The sequence below is a fragment of the Rattus norvegicus genome, chromosome 19 (assembly GCF_021556685.1).
Source record: "Rattus norvegicus strain SHRSP/BbbUtx chromosome 19, alternate assembly SHRSP_T2T, whole genome shotgun sequence".
Lineage (NCBI taxonomy): Eukaryota > Metazoa > Chordata > Mammalia > Rodentia > Muridae > Rattus > Rattus norvegicus.
In genome coordinates this window covers 56,885,001-56,911,681 of record NC_141552.1, presented here as the reverse complement: position 1 = coordinate 56,911,681, position 26,681 = coordinate 56,885,001, and the positions used below count along the sequence as shown (strand labels likewise).

The 26,681-nt window shown below is 43.9% G+C and overlaps 1 protein-coding gene across 3 annotated transcripts in view; it reads left to right on the top strand.

The window, feature by feature from the left end:
- Positions 1 to 26,681, top strand: part of Adamts18 (ADAM metallopeptidase with thrombospondin type 1 motif, 18) — a 152,908-nt gene that overhangs the window by 52,298 nt on the left and 73,929 nt on the right. For all 3 annotated transcript variants that reach the window (XM_087594887.1, NM_001191944.1, XM_087594888.1), the window contains 5 exons: positions 16,127 to 16,409; positions 18,513 to 18,706; positions 19,026 to 19,109; positions 20,825 to 20,984; positions 22,948 to 23,053. In XM_087594887.1, coding sequence (XP_087451013.1) covers positions 16,127 to 16,409; positions 18,513 to 18,706; positions 19,026 to 19,109; positions 20,825 to 20,984; positions 22,948 to 23,053 — 827 coding nt within the window. The remainder of the gene's footprint in view (positions 1 to 16,126; positions 16,410 to 18,512; positions 18,707 to 19,025; positions 19,110 to 20,824; positions 20,985 to 22,947; positions 23,054 to 26,681) is intronic.

The window sequence follows — 26,681 nt, the reverse complement described above, 5'->3', positions numbered from 1 at the left end:
AAAAGAAGAAGAAAAAAAAAAAGAATCCCAATACTTGGCTAGTGGTTCTGCTGCAGAAGACCAGAGCCCTTCCATCTAAGCCCCTGCCCCAATAGCCACTGGGTCCCCCTTCCCGCAGGCCATCAATCACATGTCCCTGTTACCCTCTGCCCTACTCGTTAAGCCATGTGGATATGTGTGTTGTATGCCACATGCCCTTCCTGATGAATGCCCTGTGGTCATCCATTTCTCTCTCAGCCTAGGGGCTGGTGGCTAGTTTTGTATTCTTGTTGACTATTGATATCTATATTACTTTAGAAATTTAATTTATCATTTGTATTGCACACGTGCACACACAGACACACACACATACACACACACACACACACACACACACACACACACACACACAGAATCACAATACTGCCATTTTTTTCCTGGTGCAGGACAGTCCACTGAGCTACTGGGGAGCCTGAGGCAGGAGGAATTCACGTTCAAAACCAGCACCAGTGTTTTTGTGAGACTTCATCTCAAAATCAACTGGGAAAAAGGAGGCTGGGAGTATAACTGGATGGTAGAGGGCATGGCTATCCTATCGTCAGAGAGGCCTCAGGCTTTATCCATAGCGTTGAGGGAAAGGAGAGACACAGAGAGAAATGAATACCGCTGTGTTTTCAGACAAGAGAGCACTACAGAGGACAGACCCTGACTGTGCAGAAGATGCTTATCTGTGTGACTTAGATATTAAACTTTTACTCCTCGATGTCTAGAACAAGCTGATGTCCTTCGCGTGGCATGATTGCGTGTTGAAGAAACTGAGGCAGGAGCAGTCAGTAACTCCTGGGCTCACCATTCTTCAAAGCAGTACAATTAAAGTTTGACTCCCAGGCGTTTGGCATGGCCGCAGTGCAGTCTGAAGTGAAACATGCTTGTTCTCGATTAGCTGAGGAGGGACGAGCTCTTCGCACAGGTGAACCCAGCCTTGCTGCTCTCCTGCTGGAGAAGGCCAGAGACAAACTGGTCTAGGAAAGAACTCCAGAAAGGCCAGCTGGCTGACTGGACCATAGTAAAAGGAAGGGGTGGGTACAGCTGAGGATGGGCAAACGAGGAAAGCAGGCATCTGGTTCTTCTCCACTCAAGCTGTATAGATGTTGAAAGGAGAGTGGTCATCACTGGCTAAAAATAAACACTACTGGGTAGACAGGGCCAACTTGGTTCACACCCTGCCTGTTGATGGACAAGTGAGATATTGGCAGTCATGTTAGCATGTAGCATGTAGTCATGTTAGGTCATGAGCTATCTTAACTATGGCTAGAGAATCTAATAAAACCTTGTTTATGGCAGATAGAGAACTCGGTACCCTCAGACTAATTCATTCTTTTCTTTTTCTTTTTCTGAATTGGTCTTTTTAAGACAGGGTTTCTCTGCCTCCTAGAAGTCATTCTGTAGACCAGACTGGATGCCAATTCAGAGAGATCTGCCTGCCTCTGCTTCCCCATTGCTGGAACTAAAGGCATGTGTCACCACCTACTGGGGGTGCTGATTTTCTTAGGATGACCATAGTAAGCCATTGATATATGGCTTATAATTCCCCCTAAATGAATAGTAAGGCAGCAGAAGCAATCCCCTCATGACATTTTACATCAAGGAATGAGGATAGGGGTTTCGAGGAGAGGTGGCTTGGTTTGTAAGGTCCTTTTCATACAAGCACAGGGACCTGAGCTCAGATTCTCAGCTTCTATATGGCTAGGTATGACAACGTGGCCTACATCCGCAGCACAAAGGAAACAGAGACCGGAGAGTCTCTTGGCCTTGCTGGCCAGCTAGTCTTGCAGGAGCACTGAGTTTCAGGTCCAAGGAGAACCTCCTCACAAAGTAAGAGGGGAAGCCATAGGAGAAGAGACCCAGCATCCTGCTCTAGATTCTAGATGCATTTCACACACATATGCGGCCACACATCCACATGCATACTCACACCCTGCCCCTGTGTGGATACTCTCACATAAAATGTGTTTTGGGATTTCTTCCAAGAGTCTGGCTGCCCATATTCTTTAGTAATCTTGAAGCCTAGATATAGGCAGGGTGTGTTAAGATACAATTTATCTCATTGCCAGGGTGACCTGAATCATTTAATATTTGGGGTCAGGGAACAAGGAAAGTCATGGAAACTGATTCATAACAGCCTGATATGTAACGATAGGATAGGAGACAGGCATGAACCAAAGCTTAGCAGTAAACCCCCTGCCCCCTTTCCCTCCTCTCCCGCTACTTTGTGCTTGTAACCTGAAGAGAATTTGCCTTGGCAACTGAGTAACGATGTCTTTGTTAGCAAGGGTCAGGAGAAGCCTGGAAATCCCTGTCCACAGTCAGCTGTTCCCCAGTTCACTAGTGGCTTCAATTTGAGTTTCTGTAACATACCTCGACTTCTTTCTAAACCTAAAGTGGGATAGAGCATCCTGGTTTAATGTAGTGCAGGTGGCCCTGCCAGCCAGGCCCCTCCCTCCCAACCTCTGCCGGGGGCAACAGCTCTGATGATCCACAAATGAGCCTAAGTCACTGAACAGACTGCTTAGAGGCTGCTGCAGTTTGTTTCTGCATGAAAGCCCCTAGTATTTGCAAACACACAGACTCCACAAGGTTAAATAAACCCCGCTTCTATTTCAGCTTTCTAGAAAGTTCTGTTTATCTGCCGGCTCCTGTTTACAGTGACCATTCGTTGATTACATAACTCCGGCCCATTACGGAGCAGCCTGCCTTTGGAGAGTCGCACTTAAATACCCAAGGAATATTAAAAGGAGCAGCTTAAGCAAACAGCGGGGAGTGCCAGAGCCGAGTCAAAATCTGAATCTAGGTCCAGGCTCAAAATCTCAGCTCCTTTTCCTTTGCTTAGTATCCATTCCTTGTACGCATGCCAAGGTGTTTGAGGGATTACATTTATATGTAACATACCCAGGGTGTTAGCTTTCTGCCACGTGGTCTGGCCGATGCCAGAGACAGAAGAGGAAATGCCTCCGCCTTGACTGGGCAAGCAAGGCATGTATTAAATATAAGAGATTCAGTACAGGGTTGAATGAGGACAAAGGTCATAGAGTTAGACAGTCTGCGGATTCCAAAGAGGGTGGGGGAGGGCACTGTGAATGGAGAGCGCCCTACTTTATTCATAAGGTTTACTTTACATCTTCCTGTCACCTGCTTATGCTCCTGAATTATGAAATTGCTTGAATTTAAGCCAGAGGTGGGCCATTCAATCAAGTCCAACCTTTCTACTAAGTAGACAAGAAAATAGAGTTGTAGACAACAAGGTTCTATTCTATTGCCAATCAGTTTTGACCTATTGGGTCATTCTTTATTCTTTCTGTATCCCATTTCCTGCCTCTGAGAAATCAGGGAAATGGACTACAATATCACAAATGTCCTTTAAGCCTACGATTATTTTCCTTGGATTTACCTTAAGGCGGGGGACACAGAGGGGCAGAAGATAAATAACCGATGAAAATTAAGACCAGCTATCTCCTACACGGTGGTCATCTCAGGTGCTCCTATACCACCCGTGGGAGCACTTGGGAGTCCAGTCAATCACATAGCCTGTCGGTGCAGCTACCCAGTGAGTTGACGCCACGTAGTAGACTTCCTCCCATGTCTAACAGCTGGTTACTGGCGAGGTTTCCAGCTCTAGCTGTCTGTTTAACAAATGAATGCTGTCAGTTCCAAGGGAAGCAGGGCAGGGCGGGGCGGAGAGCTTGACATAACCCATCACCACTACAGAAACAAGTGAAAACATATGTCTTCCCAGTCGTGCATCAGCAGGCAGCTGCCTTGGGAACAGGGAGCATCATTGGTTCCTAAAACGATTCTCCAGTATCTTGCAAACATAGCAGATGCTATTTACAAAGTTCCAGCTGAGATGGATAGTGTGTATCAACTCTTTCCTTCTTGAAAAAGTAACTGTTTTCAGGCAGCTCAGACTGCCAACCATGGGAATTTCTGTGCTGTCCAAACTTAGATGCTAAGTGAGTACAATTGAAAAGGCGATGATACCAACAGTCAATTGCCTAGTATCGAATGATGAGGAGTTAGTTTCAATATATCCATGGCTGCCAGTCTGAAGTATGAGTGTTCATCTGAATGAATGTGAAAGGGACAATTTTAAGCTTCAATAGTCAAGCACCCATGTTTGCAATGTTTAGGATTTAAAGAAGAAAACCTGGTGTGTGGGGATGGCATCATAGCAAGACCTGGCAAACCGGATGGTGGGCAATGTGTGCTCATTATGTAAGCTTCTGTCACTTTCGTGATAGTGGCTGGTGGGTATGCCCTTCATTATTCTGGAGGTGTCAGAGGATCCCAGCAATGTGGATTCCATGCCAGGGTTTTCTATAGCATAACTTGGTTCTTGCAGCATTTCAAAGCTTCCTGCTGGTCCCCATTGGACAAGAATTCAGACCCTTAGAGGGCATCTGCCCTAACTGCATATGCCCACAGGATTCTATAGATGCCATCATCCATTCAGCAAAATTTGAGCAACATGCCAAACAGATTCCGTCAAACGCTAAGGCCCAAAATCTTGCCAGGGATTTCCATTACAAGGATTGGGAAGAAACCAAAGAAATAGTAACCCTCCCTCCCCTCATCCAGGGTGACTGGATGGCCTATGGAAGGAATCTGTAAGTCAGGAAGCTGAACCGGAAAGTGGGTGCTTCTGACTGAGTGCTCATGTTCGTCTCCCAGAGAAGCACCACTCCCTAAATGTAGATTTCAATATCTTTATTTTTATGCCTCTTGTCCTAGTTGCATTTCTGCTGCCGTGACAAATACTCTGACGGAAAGCAACAAAGAGGGTTATGAGGGATTTAGTTCAGCTCCTATAACCTATCACTATGGGGAAGGCACAGCAACCATGACGTCACATCCACATGTCACTCCAAGTCTTGCACTTAGCTTGACTTCTCTACTCTTTTTGCAGCCCTGGGCCACTTACCTAGAGAATGGTGCCACCCACAGTGGGTTGGGCCCTCATAATCAATTGACAGTCAAGATGATCTCCCACCGTCATTCCCACAGGCCAATCTGATTTATACAATCCCTCAGTGGGACACCCTTCTCAGGGGACTCTAGGTTGTGTCAAGTGGACAGTTGGAGTTGATGACGGCACTTGGCTAGCTTAGGGGCTGGGCAGGTATGGCTTTTCCTCCTTACTGTTCTCTGTGCTTAATTCTTTCAAAAGGGACTTGTAGGATACGATGTAGCTGTCACAAAGCAGAGCAGTCCAGACTGTATTCTGGAGAACTAGTGAGCCCACTCTCTCTGGTTCCATGGAGAGCCTTGATGTTACTCAACCCCCTGCTGTTCTTTCCTCTGTACCTCTTGGTGTGAAAATATCAAGAAGAGAGAGAAGGGTAACCCTTAGGTTTTAACATCTCTTCACCTCATGCTTCATTTCTGACACAGACCTGCACTTACTTGCCTTTAAATCTTCCTGATTTGTTTGAAGTAACAAGAACCCAATAATTAGGACTCTGGGCTATACGATGCACAGGCCAGACAGTTTACTTTTTTAAAAGTCTGACACTTCAATGGCTGTCTCTTCCCCAGAGTCACAGCCTCCAGAATTGTAATAGGACACATGTTTAAAGCTGGGCAATGGGGTGCATGCCTTTAATCCCAGCACCTGGGAGGCAGAGGAAGGTGGATCTTTGAGTTCGAGGCCAGCCTGGTCTATAAAAGGAGTTCCAGGCATCTAGGGTCATACATCGCTACATCTGTCTCAAAGAAAGAAGGGGGGGGGTGGGGGAAGGGTGTGTAGTCTCTCAGCTTCTGGATATGACTTGGGACTTGAACTGCTGCAGATATGAATTCCTCATCCCAGTAGAAATAAATAATGAGTTAAAACAGTGCATTGACAAGCATGCATTAAGGGCTCTACAATGACTGAATCTTCACCAGTCAGATAGCTATGATCCTACAGCTTTAAGGAGAGGGTGGGAACATGCTCACCTTTATGTCAGGACATGAGTGCTCCATGCGATCAAAGCTATTATGCTGGTTCATTATGATTTGCACTGACTTGGGCTAGAATGAAGTATGGCAGAAGGATAGAGCATTCTTTTGTTCAGGTGAGGGGAGAGAAGAAAGGGAAACCTTCGGGAGAAACACAGAAGGACTCGGTGACTTATTTTCCTTCTCTCCCTTGTCATTGTCAGTAGGACAAGGTGACCTACCCTGCCAAGGTCAGTTTCATCTGGGGTTGCATCTGAGCAAACAACAGACAGAGCGCTCCATGAGCAGGTGCGGGATAGCTCAGCTTGCCAGGTATTCTGTGGAAGGGGCAGACCTTTGGCTGCTTCTTCTGAAGAGATGGCCAGAAGGTGACTCAGAGGCTCTCCTCTATAGTCGAGATCTGCCGCCATGTGCTTCACAGTGCTCTAATGAGTCTAAACTAATGAGTCTCCATGATGCCAGTCAAACCAAATGGGGACATGCCACCTCCTTCCCGTTGAGAAGGAGGATAAGAGATCTGGTCTTCATGATACATCAAGGCTCCATCTAAGCATCTGATCTCCAGAATACTGTGGCTATGAAGTTAATGTCCATAACTGGCCATACAAGACGAGAGACCAAGCCAACCCCTTCCAACCCACTGATGTCCTATTCCCAGTCAAACCAATCAGCCAGGCCGTGAACCCTAAAACCTCCACTCTGACTTAAACTCTCCAAAGTGGAAATATTCATGACTTCTCCATCTTTAAGAATCTCCTGTTACATCTGGAAGATTTCCATTGATCCTTTTCTTTTCAGGTCCCTGTGTTATCTCTCTTAATACACAGAATATTCAAACTGTTCTCCACAAGTCCAGGTCTAACTGGAGAGGAAAACCCTAAGAGTAACATAGCTGGGAAAAGGCCAGGCTAGCAGGTGTGATGCATCAGTCCTGTGCTGCCAGGGAGCAGCAAGATGGGGTGCACAGAGTGGGGGCAGAGGCAGGAGGAGCACCCTAAATTTGAGGCCAGATTGAGCTACACAGAGAAGGGAAATCACACAGAACCACCATAAGAAAAGAATAGAGAAAGTCTGACTTGGATTCTTTGCTCTGTTCTCAAGCTATCAAATATAGTAATTACAGGAATACTGGACATGCGGTACCAGCCCCACCCCATCTCCCACCGCCATCTCTAACACGTTACAAGTCTTAATGCATTTAAGTCTCTTAGGGAAGGGCTATTGTCAATCCTGTCTTACTGACCAGGGACTTGAGTTCAGAGAGGTCCGGGAACACCCCTATGGAGTAAGGGAAAGGATATATATTAGCTCTTTCTATTGTAGAGCTGCTGTGGTAAACTTTGGAGTAACTTGGTCCCCAGTCATGGTGTGGAGCAATATGGCAGACAAAGGGGCTGGAGAGGAAGCTGTTGACATACCCTTTTTAGTATAAAGGTGGAGAGACTGGCCTGAGAGTCTCACCAGAGAGTCTAGTCTTCTTCCTCCTTCCCTGGATGGACACAGTCTTGGGATGCCACCGTTTACAGCCAGTGGCAAGACGAATGGACGTTGGGTCCTTCTGGTGCTATAGCCCCCAGGGTATCAACCATGATCTTATAAATTAACCTCAATGAACTCACATTACAAGAGGTCACGCAGCAGTATACCAACCTGGAAACTGTATGTGTGTGTGTGTGTGTGTGTGTGTGTGTGTGTGTGTGTGTGTTCATGAGGATAGCCTCCTATATCAGCCTTCACCTTCCACCCAGTTTGGGTCATGGTCCCTTGTTGGCCACAGCATGTGCCAGGGACTAGCTGGCCTGTGACCCTCTGGGATTCTGGAGTCTTTGCTATGGGGTCCTGGGATTGCAGCACATGCCTACTACCACACCTGCTTGGTGTAGGTTGTAAGAGAACTCTTCATGAGTAAAATACTTGCTGCCCCAGCATCCAAATCTGGAGATTGTTAATCTCCACCTAAATAGCATTGTGAGTCCATTCCATCCATGTTGAGGTAAAGGGATGGATGGGAAATGCTAGCATTTCATTAAAATATACATTTCCCCTGCCTTCCCCACAAACGTACAGGAGATACTTTTCCCATTTGACAACAACAGGGAATGTTGAATATCTCACCTCTTTTGGAATACATGTGTACACCTGTCAGCCTGTCCAGGTCACCCATCCCACTACCTCCCCATATGTGGATGACGAGTTTCTGTTTAGATGTCCTAGAATTAATGGACTTGTGTAGAGAATGGAGTAAGCTACCCACGTTGGTCATCTTAGGCACAACATCAGCAGGTGTCCTCGTCTTGGCCCCAGCAGTGGTCCAGATGAACCCACTTGTTCTTTCCTGGGATTTAGTAAACAGTTTATGATGAATCAATTCATCACAGTTCCTCATCTCCTTGGGTTTTTTTCTTCAGAGTGACTATCTCCATGTCTGTCTCTGTGTGTGAGTGTGTGTGTGTGTGTGTGTGTGTGTGTGTGCGTGTGTGTCTGTGTTTATGGAGCTTTGTCCATATATACATACATATATGTATGTATGTATGTATGTATGTATGTGTACATATATATGTATATGTATGTAGTGTGTGTGTGAAAGAGAGAGAGAGAGAGAGAGGGAGGGAGGGAGGGAGGGAGAGAGAGAGAGAGAGAGAGAGAGAGAGAGAGAGAGAGAGAGAGAGACTATTTACTGAAAAGTTGATGGCGTAACACACTGTGGCTTAGGACCAACTTATTCCACCCAGGGAAGCTCTGTGTTCTGGTACTGTTGACATGAAAACCATAAAAACAGCAGCATACACTTAGAGTTTTGGAGCCCATCTTGGGAGCAACAACACTTACACGTCACCTTCCAACCCTGCTATTCTCTTGATAATCTCCCTTAACTGTTTATGTCTGTGTCATTCCACCCAAATCCTTCAGTAAATCTTCCTGCCTCTGGACAAAAAGCCATAAACATCCTCATCCCACAGGCTGTCCTCTGCAGAAGACTGCTGCAACTTTCGCTCTGCAGTCCTGCGTTTCTCTCCTTCTTTCTCCTTGTCCCCTGCCTCCAAATCACAGATTTTTTTTTGTTTCAATGCTGACCACTTTTTCTTAAACCTTTCATTTAATCCAACCTAGGAAATTGCCTTTAGCATGACACTAGACATGTTGGGCAGCAAATGAGTTATCTATGCTTTACTAGCGATGGTTTGGATTAAATGATATATCTTTAAAAGGAGTGACTGTATAGGGTGCTGGAGACTTGGCTCAGGGGCTAAAAGCACCCATTAGTCATGCAGAGGATCCAGCTGCAGTACCCAGCGCCCACATGGTAACGTACAACCATCTAACTGTAATCTAAGGGATCTGATGCCCTCCTCTGCTCTCCACAGGGACCTTACACGCACATGGTGTGCAAGCGGGCAAGAAACCCCTACATACAAAACAATATCTTAAAAAGTTAAATGAATGACAAGCTCAGTTGATGAAACCACATTTTAAAAGTTATTATGGCTAGAATAAAATTAAAAAGTGAAATCGAACTTGATGACTACCAAGGTGAATGATTGATAGGCCTTTACCAATATTTTCCAGCTGGCCTTCTGGGAGCCAGCTGGTTGTACCTGTCAATCACACGTCAGTAAACACTAGTGTGTTTACTAGTGATTCTGCTAGTGTCGTTATGACCATTCAAGAGATTTGCTTAAGGTCTACTCAGTCATTGACCTGTAGCTCTGCATGGTTGTAGCACATCATTAGTCCATTAAGAGGCTGTGTTCTTAGGTTTGGGGTGGGGGCAGGGTGGGTATTTAAAGGCCCAGGGATACAAGTTTAAAAAGGAGCTTATAACTTCCTAACTTTCATTGCTCTCTAAGGCTGTTCATGCCGAGCTATCAAAAAATGAATTAAACTCTCGTCACCACTAATTTTATAAGGAGTCTTCCATTTCTTCTTCTTCTTCTTTTTTTTCTTTTCTATTTATTGGAGCCGGGACCGAACCCAGGGCCTTGCGCTTGCTAGGCAAGCGCTCTACCACTGAGCTAAATCCCCAACCCCCTTCCATTTCTTCTTATCTTTAAAGCTGCTAAGAGAATTGAAATCTGATCTTTGGAGAAAGCACATATGTATTTTCCCTGAAGATTATTTTTATATATATATATTTTATATATTACATTTATAAACAGAAATATAATATATAAACTATGTGTGTGAAATATATGTAATATATAATATACATGCATATGCATACATATATAGAGACAGCTAGTTTTATTGAATAAAGGTTTTGTTAAAAACATGAGCATCTTTTAAAGAGCTACTAATATATTATATTATTTTCATCACAAATTTATTAATTTAACAACCAATGTATTGGTTTTTATTAATTTTGCTTCTTTTTAATTTTTTTTGGACTGAAGTACTGTTTTATATTTATTTTGACTTAGTACTCACAGTTTTCAAAAAAGTTTATTGACTTATATTCATTGTCTAAAGTAAAAAAGAGTAAAGTATCAAAATAGGATATTGGCCTATGGTTAGTATGACTTTATTTTTAAATTTAATGGTTTAATCTGAGTGTTTAATTGAGACAGAGGAAACAGTACTATACCAATTCTTGCATGCTGGTCTTTCTGCAGAGTCCAGTAGGGGGCGCCACTCCTGCTAACATCTCTCCTTTCTCGGGGTAGGGAAGAGACAGTTGGGTATTGATATTTCTTTTTCTTGATTAATTCCATTTTGCTTTGCTTATCTCTTTGTTATTCTGACAAATTCTTCATCTTCCATAGTTTATGACCCTCTTCTGTCCTCTCACCTTTTTTTTTTTTTTTTTTGGTTCTTTTTTTTTCGGAGCTGGGGACCGAACCCAGGGCCTTGCGCTTCCTAGGTAAGCGCTCTACCACTGAGCTAAATCCCCAGCCCCCTGTCCTCTCTATCTAGGGATACTTAGACTGTCTGATTGACTTTGCAGGTCCCCTGGGTCCCGGCCTTCCTGCTTGCCCCCACTTTTTCATTTCTTAGTTCTGTAAGGCCATGCATGCATTCCATCCAGTGTTTAACTGCCTAGATCAAGAAAGATCTTCTGGTCTCAGCAAACTTCACTGTCCTCAGAAAAGCTTGTTGTATACACACACACACACACACACACACACACCACACACACACACACACACACACACAACTTTCTGTTATTTCCACTAGAATCCTAGTCTTCCCTCCAAGAAATACTGCATCCTGCACACTAGTGAATATTTTATTTTCATTCGTAATATTTACTAGCTTCCTCTGTGGGGTTTTTTTTTTTTTTCTGTTGAATTAGAAGCCACAGGGGACCAAAATTCCCCTTATTCACCATGTTTAGGCAGAAGGTTGCATTGACTTAGATAAGTATAAAAGACTTCACACTCTCAACACACAGAGGATTCCATTTAGATGCACTGGACCTGTTTCTTTAAACTATAGTTCGTGTCTTTGCCCAGATTACATTGCTTTTCATCAGACCCCAGGGAAAGAATTTTCTCTTTTTTTTTAATTATCTAGCACAGTGCAATTCTTCTATTTTTATAAAGAATTGTTTTAGACACTTTACACTGAACTGAAGTGTGTAGGTCCAGTGTGTTTGTCCCAATACAGGCCCTTCAGCTGAAGTGGGCAGGCAGCAGGAGACAGATTCACACCCCCTCCTAAAGAAGCGGGAAGGATCCTTTGCAGAGATGTCCACTCAGGAGAAGCTGGAGTCTAGACTTGGGTGTAGAAAAGCATTTTAGACCCAATAGAAAGTACAGTTGGCATTTATTAGGAGGATGTTTTAACATAGATTGAAGCACAGAGAAGTAATGGGGGGAGGGGTACAGCCCACTCCCGTGGGTGTGGGCTTTTTAAAAGCAAGTTCCACTTAAGTATCTGAACAGTACCCACAAACTCAATTTGGGTGTCTTTTAAGTTACATCTCAAAGCGTTGCTAAGAACCTCCCACCCTTCCCTGCCTCTTTCTTGATAACTGAGATTAAAGGAGGGCTCTGGGGGTGCCTTTGATGGGATTAAATCTGATAAGATAAAGCCACTGCCCTTAGGGGGGGCATCATGTGTTGCTTTTACTGTGAAAGGGTTTTTGAGACTCCTGGAAAATTGAAGCCAGGGAAGGACAGAGACCTTCATGGGCAATGTTGCTGTTTTAACCCCCAAATTTACAACATCTCTCTATAAAAGCAACATTGTTTCACACCAACCGATGTCCATTGTGCTGCCATCCCTGCCTCTCATTTAACAAGAGGCTTCAACCAGACTCCAGGGAGAGGAGCTCCTCTCCCTCCCTTGTCCAGTTAGTTGCCCACATCTTTCTCTCCTCTCTCTTGATGACCAGTTTATCGATGTCTCAACATGGAAATGCCCCCTCTGTCTTTGAGCAGCCTAGACTCTTCATGAATTAGAGAGAAAAGAAACTCTCCAAACCGGTCAGTCCAGCCCAGGCTCGTAAGTGACTTGAAGGATATTAGTTAAACCAAGTAGGGAAGTCAGGCAAAGTGGAGGGCTTTTGAGACATTTCTTTTTTTCCTTCAGTAATGTCTCTGTCTAGGAGTGGCTGTAAATGGTGTCTTTTGTCTACATGAAGTTTAGAGGAGGGGTCAGCGTGGCTTGGAGGAGAGTACTCTTCACAGCAAGTGGAGAGCCAGGATTCCACCTACTCTTGCAGCTAGGATTTCTCTTCACTTCCCAACCTGGTTTCCTTCCTTTCTCCTGATGGCCTGCTCTCAGCGTACTCTCCACTCTGACACACATTTGTTGACTAAGAAATAAATATTTGTTGTCTGTTAGCATGCGAAGTACCCTGGGATTTCCTGTGTAGTATGTATTATCACAGATATATTAGATGCGAAAAGACTTGGATTCTATTTCTTTCATTGGAGAGAGATAGGAAGACAACAGAAGGCGTGGCTTGTGATTCTTTGGAAAGGGAACAGGTAGTCCCCTTCTCTCAAGGGATGCCAGAGCTTCTCTGAGGATGTAGCATAGCAGCTGAGGCACCCATGCCTAGCATTTGCAACATTCCACTAACCACCCAGAAGGCTAAAGTAAAGAGTCCGAGGAAGCTCTAGCATAATGTGTGTGGGTCTGAGATACCTACTGGTGGTTATCAAAGAAGTTACTGGAAAATAAATTGCAAAGGAAGAAAATAACTTATGAAGCAGCCAGTTTGTCAGAAAGATGTTCGAAGTGAAAAAAAAGGGGGGGTTGTTGTATGGATGGTAGAAAGCACTATATATGTGATTTATCTTTGATGAGATTTCCAGGTGGTATCAGGGACTGGTAGCAAGGGTCAAGATTAAAGATGGATGCTTCTGGTAGCATTGCTTGAGCTAGGTGCAGGAGGGAAGAGCACAGCAAATGTGTGTCTATCCGAGGACTCTGTCCGAGGGATATGATAGAGTGTTTCTGGAATGGTGGGATTTTGCTTATTTCAGGCTTTGTGTAATTGTGCGTTCATGTGTGAGAGGTTACACGTATGTGAGGCCAGAGGACAATCTCAGCTGTCCTTCCTTAGAAGTCGTCACCAGGTTACTTGAGGCAGGTTATGTCACTGGTGGAACTCATTAGGCAGTCTGACCAATGGGCCCTAGGGATCCTCAGTCTCTGCTGGGATGACCAGGGTGTGCCGCTACGCCTGCTGATGTCGTAATTGGTATTCTGGGGCCCAGACTCAGGTCCACTTTAATGACTGAATTATCTCCCCAGCCCAAGTACCATTTTTTAATACTATTCATTCTCCTCTTCCATAAACTCCAGGAGGATAGGAATGTAGTCTCTTGTCTGTTGACTATGTGTTCCTCTTATAAATGCCAGTGCCTTGAAAGGATGAGGACTTAGGTGCCCAGTTGTGTGCCTGGAGAATGGAGACATCTGTTTTTCTCCCCAGGCCCTAGATATATCAATATGCATGATGTAACCTTTCAGAAGTAAGCAAACTTTTGAGAAGGCAGAAAAAAAAAGATGAAATTATGTATTCTGGGGCTTCTTTTAGGAAAGCATGGCTGAGCTCTGACAGAGAACTAAACTCTGACGTCAGTTGCCCACTCTACACGCCCCCCTGCATCCTAAAACCTGGCAGAGGTGCTGACTGTGTATTTCTGTGTAAGCTGCCCTTGCCCCAACACCCCCACTTACCCAGCCAGCCAACCCCATGCATTGCAATTCCCTTGCGCTGTTGCATGGTGTGTCCCACCTGTTGTATGAGCATGCGTGAGTTCTTTGAGTCAGCGTTGCAGAAGTGCTCCAGCCTAAGCAACACAAGTATTTCATACTTTTGGGTTTTTTGCCTTGTCTTGCAAGGTGGTCAAGGCCAGTCCCTCATTGCATGTGATGATAAGACGGCTTTATACATAGATTCATAAACTGAATAAAGCAAAGAGCAGAAGGGTCGGTGCTATAATGTCCCCATGTCTGAGATTCCTGCTGGTGCTAAGGGGCAGCACCTCTGCAGGCCTCAGTCAGCTCTGGAAACCTCAGTGGGCATGCTCATGGGAAGCCAAGGAAGCCTTGAGAGGCTGCGTACCCAGGGGATGAGTTCCTGAGTGAAGCCTTATTGACATGGCACAGCCTCCACTTAGAGCCATTTGGTGGCTCCTCTTGCAGCCATTCTTGTAAGTATTCTCACCATCTTAGGACTTAGGAGATCAATGCAGGAGGCCTCGTTCTTACTGCATAAGCCAGGAGCTGTTTTTATATTCACCACTCCGTCCAAGTCTCATTGGTGTCTACTCAAAGCCACTCAAGCAGGGATATCCCTTAGCTTGGCCCTTCAAAAACACTTATCAGTCTAGGGCAGTGGCTCCTCATGGGTAGCAAGCCATTTTGGGGTTGCCTAAGACCATCAGAAAACACAGGTATTGTTTAAATTATGATTCATAACAGTAGCAAAATTACAACTATAAAGTAGCAATGAAAATAATTTATGGTTTAGGGTCATCAGAACATGAACTGTATTAAAGGATCATAGCATTAGGACAGTTGAGAACGACTGCTCTAGGGGCTGGAGAGATGGCTCAGTGGGTAGGAATGCATGCTCTAGAAGCACCAGGGCCTGAATTCCAATTACAGCAGACATAGAACAACCTGGATATAGCTTTGTGTACTTGTAATCTAGCACTGTGGGTATGGAGATGGGAAAATTTCTGGGGCTTACTGGAAGCCTTGTTCCAGGTCTTGGTTAGAGACCCTATCTCAAAGGAAGAAGGCAGAAGGATAGAGAACAGTACCTAACATCCTCCTCCATTGGCCTGCACATGCATGCATACAGCACATACACATGCACACATACACATATACACACACATGCACAAGCACACATACATGCATAAACACACACACATGCACACCCACCCACACACCCACAGGCACAAGTATATCCACACACACAAGCACAACCACACACACAAGTGCACACACATGCACACACATGCATAAGCACACACACATGCATACACACAGGCACAAGTACACAACCACATGTACACATACTATATATATATATATATATATATATATATATATATATATACTAATAAATCAATAAAACAAATGTTGGCAGCCTAGCCAGGTAGCCTAAGGATACATGGCACATTCAGCATGTGTAAGGCCCTGGATTTGAACCCTCTTCTACCATAAAATACATTTGGAAAAATAACAGATGATGGGTTCCCCATGATTAGCATAGATTTAGGAGATAGAGTACCAGCCCACTTAGTCTTTTGTTGTCTCCTTCATAAAAGTGGAGTTATAACAGCAGCATGTAATAGTGCGGAGAAAACATGGAAGAGCAGGGCCAGTAAGACGCCTTAGCCTAGTACATGTGCTTGGCACCACGCCTGATGACATGAGCTCAGTCCGGGACAGGAGGAGAGAACTATTATAAATTGTCCTCTGACCTCCATATACACGAATGCGCTAATATGCGTGCGTGCGTGCGTGCGTGCGTGCTCGCGCGCGCGCACGCACACACACACACACACACACACACACACACACACACACACACACGTAATTTTTAAAAGGCAAACAGAGAGCAAGCATTATGCACAGTGCCTCTTCCCAGGACGTAATCAATGCAAAGATACCAAGAATCAACCCAGGAAAAGGCAACGCATGGAGTCATGAGTGTGCTCTTTGTGTTTGCGTTTTCTAGTCAGGTCTGATAAGGACACGAGACAATGAATTCCTCATCTCACCGCTACCTCAGCTGCTGGCCCAGCAACACAACTACAGCTTGCCTGCAGGCCACCATCCTCACGTCCTGTACAAAAGGACAGCAGAGAAGAGGGTCAGGAGGTATCAAGACTACCCTGCCTCCCAGCGGACATATCCTGGTCACTCCCCAAGTCACACCCCCCCTGCCTCCCAGAGCCAAGAGACAGAGTACCGCCATCGAAGGTGGCAAAAGCAGCATTTTTGTGGACGACGCAAGAAATGTATGTAAGGAGACTTTCCTTGTCCTGTTCTGAAGAGGGCCTCAACGGGTAGTCGTGGGGACAGCCGGGTTCGCTGACGTGGCGGGTCAGTGAGGCTGCGCAGAGTTTGTTCTCGGATGCCGCCTAGCAGAGGGACTGGTGGACCCCGTGCTAAAGGAGTACTGGCTCTCCTAGCTTCTACTAGGAAAGATACGGGTCCTTTTTTTTTTTTTTTTTTTTTGGCCTTATTTTAGTTTAATCTTATTTTAGTTTCTGAGATCTGAGTGTTCCTTCTAGAGACCCAAAGAAGAGACTTCTCAGGCAACCTCTCAAGAGTATTGGCTCTTGACAAGGAGTCGGCAGTGAGCAGAGGAACTCTTAGGCACGTCCTATAAGCCAGTACTGGGAACCTATAATACCAGTGCTTGGAAGGGTGAACCAGGAGAATTATGAGATCAAGGCCAGCCTAACCTATATAATGAGGTCCTGTTTAAACAAACAAACAAAAAAAAATGTGCTCCCATCTCCCCCATGGCTGGGATCAAGCCCAGAGCCTTACATAGGCTCTGTAAAGCTCTGAACCAGACAACCATATCTCCAGTCTGTTTTCTAGACCAGCAAGGTCCAATAGATAAGAGCCAAGTGTAAGTTCGCATTTTCCAACTATGTTCAAAACCACTTTAAGGTAGACATTGTGATGTTTACTCGAAATCCAAGGACTCTGGAGCTGAAGGCAAGAATCAGGAATTTGGAGCCATTTTGGCTGTGTAGGAGACTCAAGTCCAGACTGCCATTAAAAATGAGATTCTGCCATTCAAAAAAATGTCAAAAGCAAGAGCTGAGGAGATGACTCTGTGTTACGAAGCACTTGCTACACAGGATGAAAGCCAGAGCTCAGATTCCCAGCATCCATGTAAAGGCCAGGTTCCCCTCCCCTCAAATACTCTGTGATCTCTGCACAGGAGGATACTAGAAATCGGATCTATTAAGAAAAAAATGCAACTAGACAAACTGAATTGACAAGCTCTGGGTTCAATTGAGAACCCTGCTTCCATGTGTAAGATTGAGATTGATGGAGAAAGATATACCCATTGTCAACCTCTGGCTTCCACACACACGTGCGCGTGCGCGCGCACGCGCGCACACACACACACACACACACACACACAGGCACACACACACACCACAGCCATAACATCTGTTAACAAAATAACAAAAAATTTAAGACAAATTACTTACAGTAACATTAGATCTAACTCTAACATGTAAAACAGCTTCAATTATAAATTATATAACAAACTACTACCATGGGATTGGATTTTCTCTGTCCTGTTATATTCTGGAAAGGTAATAAGTTTACTCTTTTTTTTTTTCCGGAGCTGGGGACCGAACCCAGGGCCTTGCGCTTTCTAGGCAAGCGCTCTACCACTGAGCTAAATCCCCAACCCTAGTTTACTCTTTTAACTCAGTGTCAACTCCAGTAACAAAATTCCCAGTGGAAGTACTTTAATTGTATGTAGATTTCCTAAGATTTAATGGCGGAAAGGTAGAGTTTAGATACTCCATTGCTTCAGGGACATTTGAACTTTCAGGGACCAAGTTAAATAATTTGTTATGTGATAAAGAATCCAATCTTTATGGTCAGCAGCTACATTCTGCTAACTTGGTAGCCACAGATGGCAACCAGGTCCCACACTGCTCAACACAGACAGATGAGGGCTCCCCACACAAACAGGAGCTGGCACAGTTGGTTAGACAAGATAGCGTTTGTGCCATTTCCTTTGGTATTACAGTCAGTGTATCCCATTAAGGGATAAAAAGGAGCCTTTTCTCCTCCCTTCAATGTTTGCTGACCTGCCTTGTCAGCCGACTGAAATTGTAGCTTGTTTTCTTTTATTTCCCTCTGAGCATTTTTAACAAATCTGAATCCACCAATCTGTCCATCAGCCCACCATCGTTCCATGCAGCTAAGAAAGCATCAGGTGATTCTCGGGTGCAAAGTCCCAGGGCAGGTGACAACAGTTACACCCTGTGTCACCTCCCCATTTTCCCATCTCTCTCAGCCTACCTCACCCAGATTTCTTCGGCTGATCTTCCTTCCGGATACTCTTCTGTCCCCCACAGATGCCCCCAAACCTCCTGCAGAAGATGCCTATCTACGTTTTGATGAATATGGAGGCGCAGGACGGCCCAGACGATCAGCCAGAAAGTCTCAAAAGGGTCTCAACGTGGAGACCCTCGTGGTGGCAGATGCAAAGATGGTGGAGAAGCACGGCAAGGATGACGTCACTACGTACATCCTCACAGTCATGAACATGGTAAGGGGCATTGTCAGGAACCCTCTTGATACCCCGAAGAGTGGCTCACACTTAGTCACATTTTTTTTTTAATTGAAAAAATTTGCATCGGGGTTGGGGATTTAGTTCAGTGGTAGAGCGCTTGCCTAGCAAGCGCAAGGCCCTGGGTTCGGTTCCCAGCTCCGAAAAATAGAAAAGAAAAAAAATTTTGTATCATGAGACAGACACTTTTATATCTGGTAAGATTGAAACCTACACCCATATCCGTACATCTGATGGATTCTCTCCATGTACAATTGTGTTGTTAAAATCTTTTATGTGGTTTTAATTGCCCCAACAGGTTTCTAGCCTGTTCAAAGATGGGACCATTGGAAGTGACATAAACATTGTGGTTGTGAGCCTAATTCTGTTGGAAGACGAACCTGTAAGTGGCAAACTTAATTTCTTCCTTCACTTGTTCTGCAGTTGAGGATGCATTTATTGAATACCTCCTGTATACCAATGCACGAAATGGTCATTTGAATCTCATTTTTGAAAGTACAACAACCATCTCACTAGGGAAAGTGCAGTCTAAAAGGAACTCATCAATCCAGGCATTGAGCTAAGTCATCACAAAACAACCCTTTATATATTAATCTGTAATTAATATATTCATAGATATATCAATAGTTGTATGTAAATATTAAATATAATATTGTTGACATGCAAAATGTAAGTACTCTTATATAATCTTGTGATAAAGGTTAATTTGGTCATAGATTTTAGGGTTGGCTGAGCTTTACAGCTCAGATATACCAACCAACACCAAGGTAAATACATAAGCATGTTTTGAGAATTTACCAGAAGGAATCCAACATTAAATTCTTGCAGTAAGTCTATGGTCTCCCAAGCACCAATTTAGGAATGACAAAGAATAAACAAGGAGCCTTTAAACTGCCTTAAATTGATTATGGTGAGGTGCACGGCACAGGAATTGGGCAAATTGCAAACCCAGAACCTATAATAATGTGTTAGACTGCACAGCGCTCCCGGCTCTGCAGTGTTTTGATCTGTAGGCTGGATCTTTCCCTATGACCTCACCAATCAGACAGACGAGTTTCCAAAGCCCATGTCGCTTGTCCTCTTCAACTCCAACCCCAGTAAAGAAGGTGAAACTCAAGGAGTCAGAGAGAAGAAAAAGAAAGGGGATCTAATTGCCCATGTGTGGAGAGGTACAGGGGTTCGTGCTTTGCGAAGTTATCCTGGAATTTTAGAAAGATGTCTCTGTGTGTGTGTGTGTGTGTGTGTGTGTGTGTGTGTGTGTGTGTAACACTTGGGTTTTGGTGTGCCAGTCACAAACTGCTCAAAGATACTGAAGCCAGCAGCACCCTGATTCACTGACAAAATTATTTTCTAAAACATTTAACTTGACCCAACTCATTGCTTTAGCCTAATCAAAGATTTTGAAAAAAAAATTATTGTTTTAGGATAGTTTCTGTCTTGTGTGTGTGTGTGTGTGTGTGTGTGTGTGTGTGTGTGTGTGTGTGTGTGTGTTTTGCCTGCAAGTGTATATGTACATCATGGGTGTGCCTGTTAACAACAGAAGCAAGGAGAGTGTGTTGGGTCTTTGAGAATTGGAGTTTTAGACAATTGTGAGTTATCATATTATGCTAAGAATTATACATAGGCCCTCCAGAAAAGAAGCCAGTGCTCTGAACCTCTGAGCCGTTGTCTCTCTAACCCTAACCCCTTACTCTTGAGGGCTAGTAAATGGTTCGCCACTGGGTAAACTTACATTGTGTTATTGATTGCTTGTAACCTCTTGAGTACCAAACGTCACAGAGAAGTAAACTGTGGATACTGTCTTTGTCACACCTTAATGAAGAAACTATGAAACTTCAATATGAAAAAATATATAAACAATTAACAACTTTATTGTAACAATACAGCTAGAAAGTACATACTGAAAATTGAAGTTTACTTTAAAACTTATACTAACCTAAACTAGATTTTCTTGGTAGATCTTGGTTCAGTGGCTTTTTCTTTTTCTACTGATAACTTCCCCTAGAAACTTGATACTTCTGCATTGGCCTCCACAGCCACACTGATTCCCTCTTCTGTCAAAATCATCACTCTTTAATCTCTGCACCTTTCCCATAGGGAGGATTGCTGATCAATCACCATGCAGACCAGTCTCTAAATAGCTTCTGTCAATGGCAGTCAGCCCTTGTGGGAAAGAACGGCAAGAGACACGACCATGCCATCCTCCTCACAGGATTTGACATTTGTTCCTGGAAGAACGAACCGTGTGACACCCTAGGTATGGTATGCCCAGATCTCTCACACACACCTACTAGCCAAGAGGACAGGATGACAACCTTCTGATGGATTGTGACCCTCTTGAGTCCCATCAAAGGGAGCTGATAGACTCATGTATCACTTACCGTCCACCACACACTCTGAGAACTGTGTCACCAGGTAACACTTCTGCGGCCATCTCAGAGTGTACTCACGGAATCTGAGAAGGTCGTGACATCCCTAGACACTAGTTTCCCACAGACCACCTTTGTATAAACATCCCGCTGTTGCCTGAGGTCATTATGTGCCGCTTCACTATATCTAAGTCTTTGAATTGTGGAATAGCTTCCTCGTTCCACGGTGAGCATGTTCTATTTTACTGGATCCATTGCAGTAGGGAGCATCTGTGTATCAGTCCATTGGTATTTTTCGGTATCGCCCTAGCTGATGAACAGTGAAGTGAAGACCGTCATTTGACTAAATGTGGCTTAGGTCATTCCATAAGCACCATGACCACATAACCGGAAGCTGAAGAAGAAATGTTGGCTGATGTCACACCTCACTGTGTCACTGGTCATCAGTGTCATCTTTGAAGCACTCCGTGCCCTCCCTCCATTTTTTTTTTTATTCACAAGACATCCAGCATAAGAACGGATTCTTTTACTTGCATGCTGTGTTTCCATAGTATTGCCTCTAGTAGGAATTGAACTCTTGGGTTTTGGACAAATTGGGTTATTCACATCAAGGTCTGCAGACTTTTGCTGTAGACGGAGCTACAGTAAATATGCCCTGTTCCACAAAGTGGCAACTACTCACATCAGATATGTTAGCGAGAAACCAGATGCAGACGGTGCATAAACCAGTGAGTGAAGCTTTCTCTAATGAAGTTACGCTGAGGAGACAGCCGCAGACAAATGTATAAACAGAGTCTTGAACACAGCAAGCATGCCACCGGGAATCAATCCCTGATCTGCCCCATAGGTCACTCTCTTTAAGAGCATGTCATGCAGGCTTAAACCTTCACATATGCATAAATATCCAGGCCTAGGACTATGCTACCCAAAGCAAATCGATTCAACTGCCCAAGTCTCGGGTTCTAATTTGAAATTTAGACATGCACATTTCATGTACAGTAAAATATATAGTGTTTTCTGAACATATATTAGAAACACCATATATTAGGGAACACAAGACTTTTTCATATCCAGGCCATAAATAGGTAGGACCTGGACGCAAGACCAGAAACAGCCATCTAGACACCAAGTGAGCTTCGCTGTGAGGCACACATTAACAAGGCCCCCTTTCCTTGTCTAGCATCTCTGTGACCTCTGTCACCTAATCTATAGTCCTTCCTTACCTTTGTCATGTGGCATAAGTAGCATATTAGTTAAGTGATGATGTCACCCATGACATACATGTGCACCTGCATACTAGACTTCCTGGATGATCTCCTGGTTTCATATTGAGATAGATACATCCATTTCAGAAGTATGTATCTAACCACACATGGCCACCAAGCCTTGTTCTAGTGGACATAGCTGGAAAGAAAGACGTCCTTGTGCTCTAAGGGTGATCAAGAGAGAAGCAAGGAATGATGGGAATGATTGTATACTTGTTCTCTCAGGGAGAATGAAGGCCCCTTACCAGATTGTGAGTGGGAGAAAAGTAAATTTGATCTGTACATGTTATCTGGACGTGTTTATGTTTTCTGCATCAGAGAACGATCAGGAAAGAACTAGAAAGTAATCCTACCCTTAGGCAGTAGACACCCTCTTAAGCTAACATTATACCTGGGTATAAGTGTCATTATATCAATTTCTCTTGCTCTAATAATAAACTTAGATAAGTCGTATACATTTTGGGGACAATAAAGGCATTCGTTACTCTTCTGCAAAAGAAGAGAGGAATCTTAAATGTACTAATCCACTAAACTCTGTATGTATATACCCAATTAGTGTTAATGTCTGAAATTGATCTTTCAATAGGATTTGCACCTATCAGTGGGATGTGCAGTAAATACCGAAGCTGTACCATCAATGAAGACACAGGACTTGGCCTTGCCTTCACCATTGCACATGAGTCAGGGCACAAGTGAGTGGCTTCTTAATTCACTACTTCCTATGGAAACCGGCCAAGTAATCCTTGGCCTTCCTCTAATGACTAATATTGATCTAATCAATGACATGGGATTCATCTTGCATAAAGCTTCAAATGGTGGACTCCAAAATGGCATAGAGGTTGACAGAAGAGTCAGTTGATAAACTATTTGCCACACACGTATAAGGATGTAAGTTTGGTCCAAAGAGCAGACATAAAATACCAGCCAACTCTGGTGATGCATGCTTGGAATCCAAGTGTCTTAGTTTCTGTCCTATTCTTTCAGAGAACACCCCGACTGGTGCAACTTATAGACAAAGGCATTTCAACGGCGTAGGCCATGATTAGCACAACAGGGAGCAGGGCAGCAGGCAGGCACAGCCCAGGAGCAGTAACTGAAAGTTTGGATTCTGATTGGTAGTCAGAAGCCACAGAGAGGAAAAGGTTGGACCTGGCCTGGCCTTTTGAGACCTCAAAGCCTGGGAGCACACCTCTTCCAATAAGATTGTGTCTCGTAGTCCTTCCCAGTTAGTTCCCACAACTGGGGACCATTCAAATATATGAATGGGGACCAGGCTCATTCAAACCACTGCATCCAGCAATATGGAAGGAGCCTTAATCACTGTCTTGACATCTTAGACTACTTGAGAAATTCTAGGGTAATGAGAGACAATGCCTCAAACTAAAAGGAAAAAAAAGTACCTGGTACCCAAGGCTATCCCCTGACCTCTGACATATGCATATGCTCATGTGCACACATACACAAACACACACACACACATACACATACACACACATACACAGACATACACACACCACACACATACACAGACATACACACACACCACACACATACACACATACACACCACACACATACACACACATACACATACACACATACACACACACCACACACATACACACATACACACCACACACATACACACACATCACACACATACACACACATACACACACACCACACACATACACACATACACACCACACACATACACACACATACACACATACACACCACTCACATACACACACACATACACACCACTCACATACACACACACACAGACACACACACACACACATACACACACCACACACATACACATACACACACACCTCTCACATACACACACATATACACACCACTCACATATACACACATACACACACATACACACCACTCACCTACACACACACACACACACACACACATACACACCACTCACATACACACACTCAGACATACACATATACACATACACACATATACACACACATACACACATATACACACACATACACACACACAGACATACACATATACACATACACACATACACACACATACACACACACACATTCAGTAAAGACCAGTCACTGACGTTGGCTTTTTTTTACATCATATGTTAGTTATATCATTTAAGGCTTTTAGGTTTGCAAATGAACTGCGCATCACTTAACTGATTCCCTCATCTTCTAGGTTATTTATTTTCATTAAGGTTTTGTTTTGGTGAAGACATTTAAAGCCCATTCTGTGTTTCCCCCTTTGTGTAGTAAGCATTTGCTGCTGCTGCTGAGTCTTAAACGTCCTTTCAGTTTTTAACTTGTATTATGCAGCAACAATCTCTCGGTGCATTTCCCTGGCTGGCCTTGAACTTGTGACCCTCCTGCCTTAGCCTTCCAAGTATTGGGCCTCAGCTACCCCATCCCTAAAGCAGCTCATCCTTTGTATAAAACAAACTAATCATGCTAACATGTAAATGCTCCCCTTACTAGTGCAATGATACACTGAATTCAGTTTTCAAAATACTGGCTATGAAAAATGTGATCATTCTTGCTTATGGGTAACAGTTACCTGGACCCCAAATCTAATACACTAGTTAAGGAAAACACGCCATAGTCTTCAGGTTGCATAAAAGAGAGCTGTTAGAGGTGAGAGAGGAATGGACATTGGGGTGGGAGTTCGATTAGTAAGGCTTTTCCTATGCAAGCTTTGGGATCTGCATTCTACCCCCAGGTGTGGGAATTCGTGCTGGTAATGTCAGGCCTGAGGGAAGCAGAAGCAGAAGCTAGAAGGTGTCCAAGACTCAGTGGCTTCTCAGCAGGGGCTCGTTTATGAGTTCTAGGCTAATGAGAGATGCCTCCTGACAAGCAAAGGTGGGGAGGACCTGAGGAGCCATACCTCAGCTGAGCTTCTGTGCGTACAAGTATGTGTGCGCACACATGAGCGCACAGAATGAACGGACGTGAAATACACTTTCAAGATCAGATCTTGGCATGTGGCCTTTCTGGCAGGAAGTTGGGGAAGCAGATAGATGCTGAGATCTGAGGAGGACTTGTGAAAGGAGCAGGGAAAAAAGTATCTTCCAAAAGACTACTGAATTAAAGTGCTTTTGGCAATGCAAAATTTTTGAAACTCAAAACTGAATTCAAATTGGGTTTTCTTTTGCCCAAAAATTTTCTAGTGAGGCTCTAATTAAGCAGCTTTCCCTGCCCGAGCAATGGCTGTAATCTCCCCGCTCCTCATCGCTCCTTCTGGAACTTTTGTACTTTACTCATAGGCTTTGATGTATTTAGGAAGAGTGTCTTTCAAACAAATACCCTCGGCATCCTGCTTAAGCATAAAGAAGTGAGTTTAGCAAAGCTAAGAATGCAAAAGTGCACTTGCCAAATGTCTTTTGAGGTTAGTAAATCTGCTTTTGGTTACCTCTAAGTCCCAGGGAGTTCACTGATAACCATCCAGTATAGAGCCATCCTCCACTTGCTTGTTAAACTGGAAAGAACACTAGCAAGGAAATGTCTAGATTGTAGGCATACCTCATAGCAAAGTCCTATGAATATAGGTAGCTATATAATAATATTACATTTTCCCCACAGAAATTATAACTGCTTATACAAATGTACTCTTAAGAGGCTGATTTTATTTCTTTAAATGATCGGATTAAGAATAATTTAAATCCACAAGAAATTCATATAAACATCTCTCTGTGGTTTTCCCCTCTTGAAAGAAACATCACAAAATTCGCTTTGTTTCGTGAATATTTTCCAAAGATGGCTGCAGGAGCATTTTGTAGCATTACCTAAGACGATAAGAGACAATGCATTTGCTCTGCACGCAAGGAGACCAGAAACCAATTGGGAACAGTATGTGTGATCTTGAGGGAATCTCAAAGAGGGTTTCGGAGCCGTGGGCATCTGTGGGCCACCTGATGTCATGGGTGCTGAGAACCCCCCTGAGGCCTCAGGAAGAAGAGCAAATGCTCCTAAACACTGAACCATCCCCCAGCCCGCCACATAATGCATTTAAATGAGATCGTAATACTTATTTTCTGCAATGGAATTCATTGTTCTAATGTCATAGAAAGGATGGTGTTCAGAAATCATTTATGGTGCTAACAGGCTCTCTAGCAGGCCGAGTTCGGTTTCCTCTCAAAGGTTTTGAGTGATTTTCATCTGTTACTTTGTACAGATCTTTAGTTCTATGAGGGGGTTCATTATAATTCGAATTAGAGAGTCTAGCTAATCAGTTGACCATCTTTTGAGGGAAGATTTATATGGTGTTAGCTTTATGAGCGAATATCCACAAAGGGATATAATTT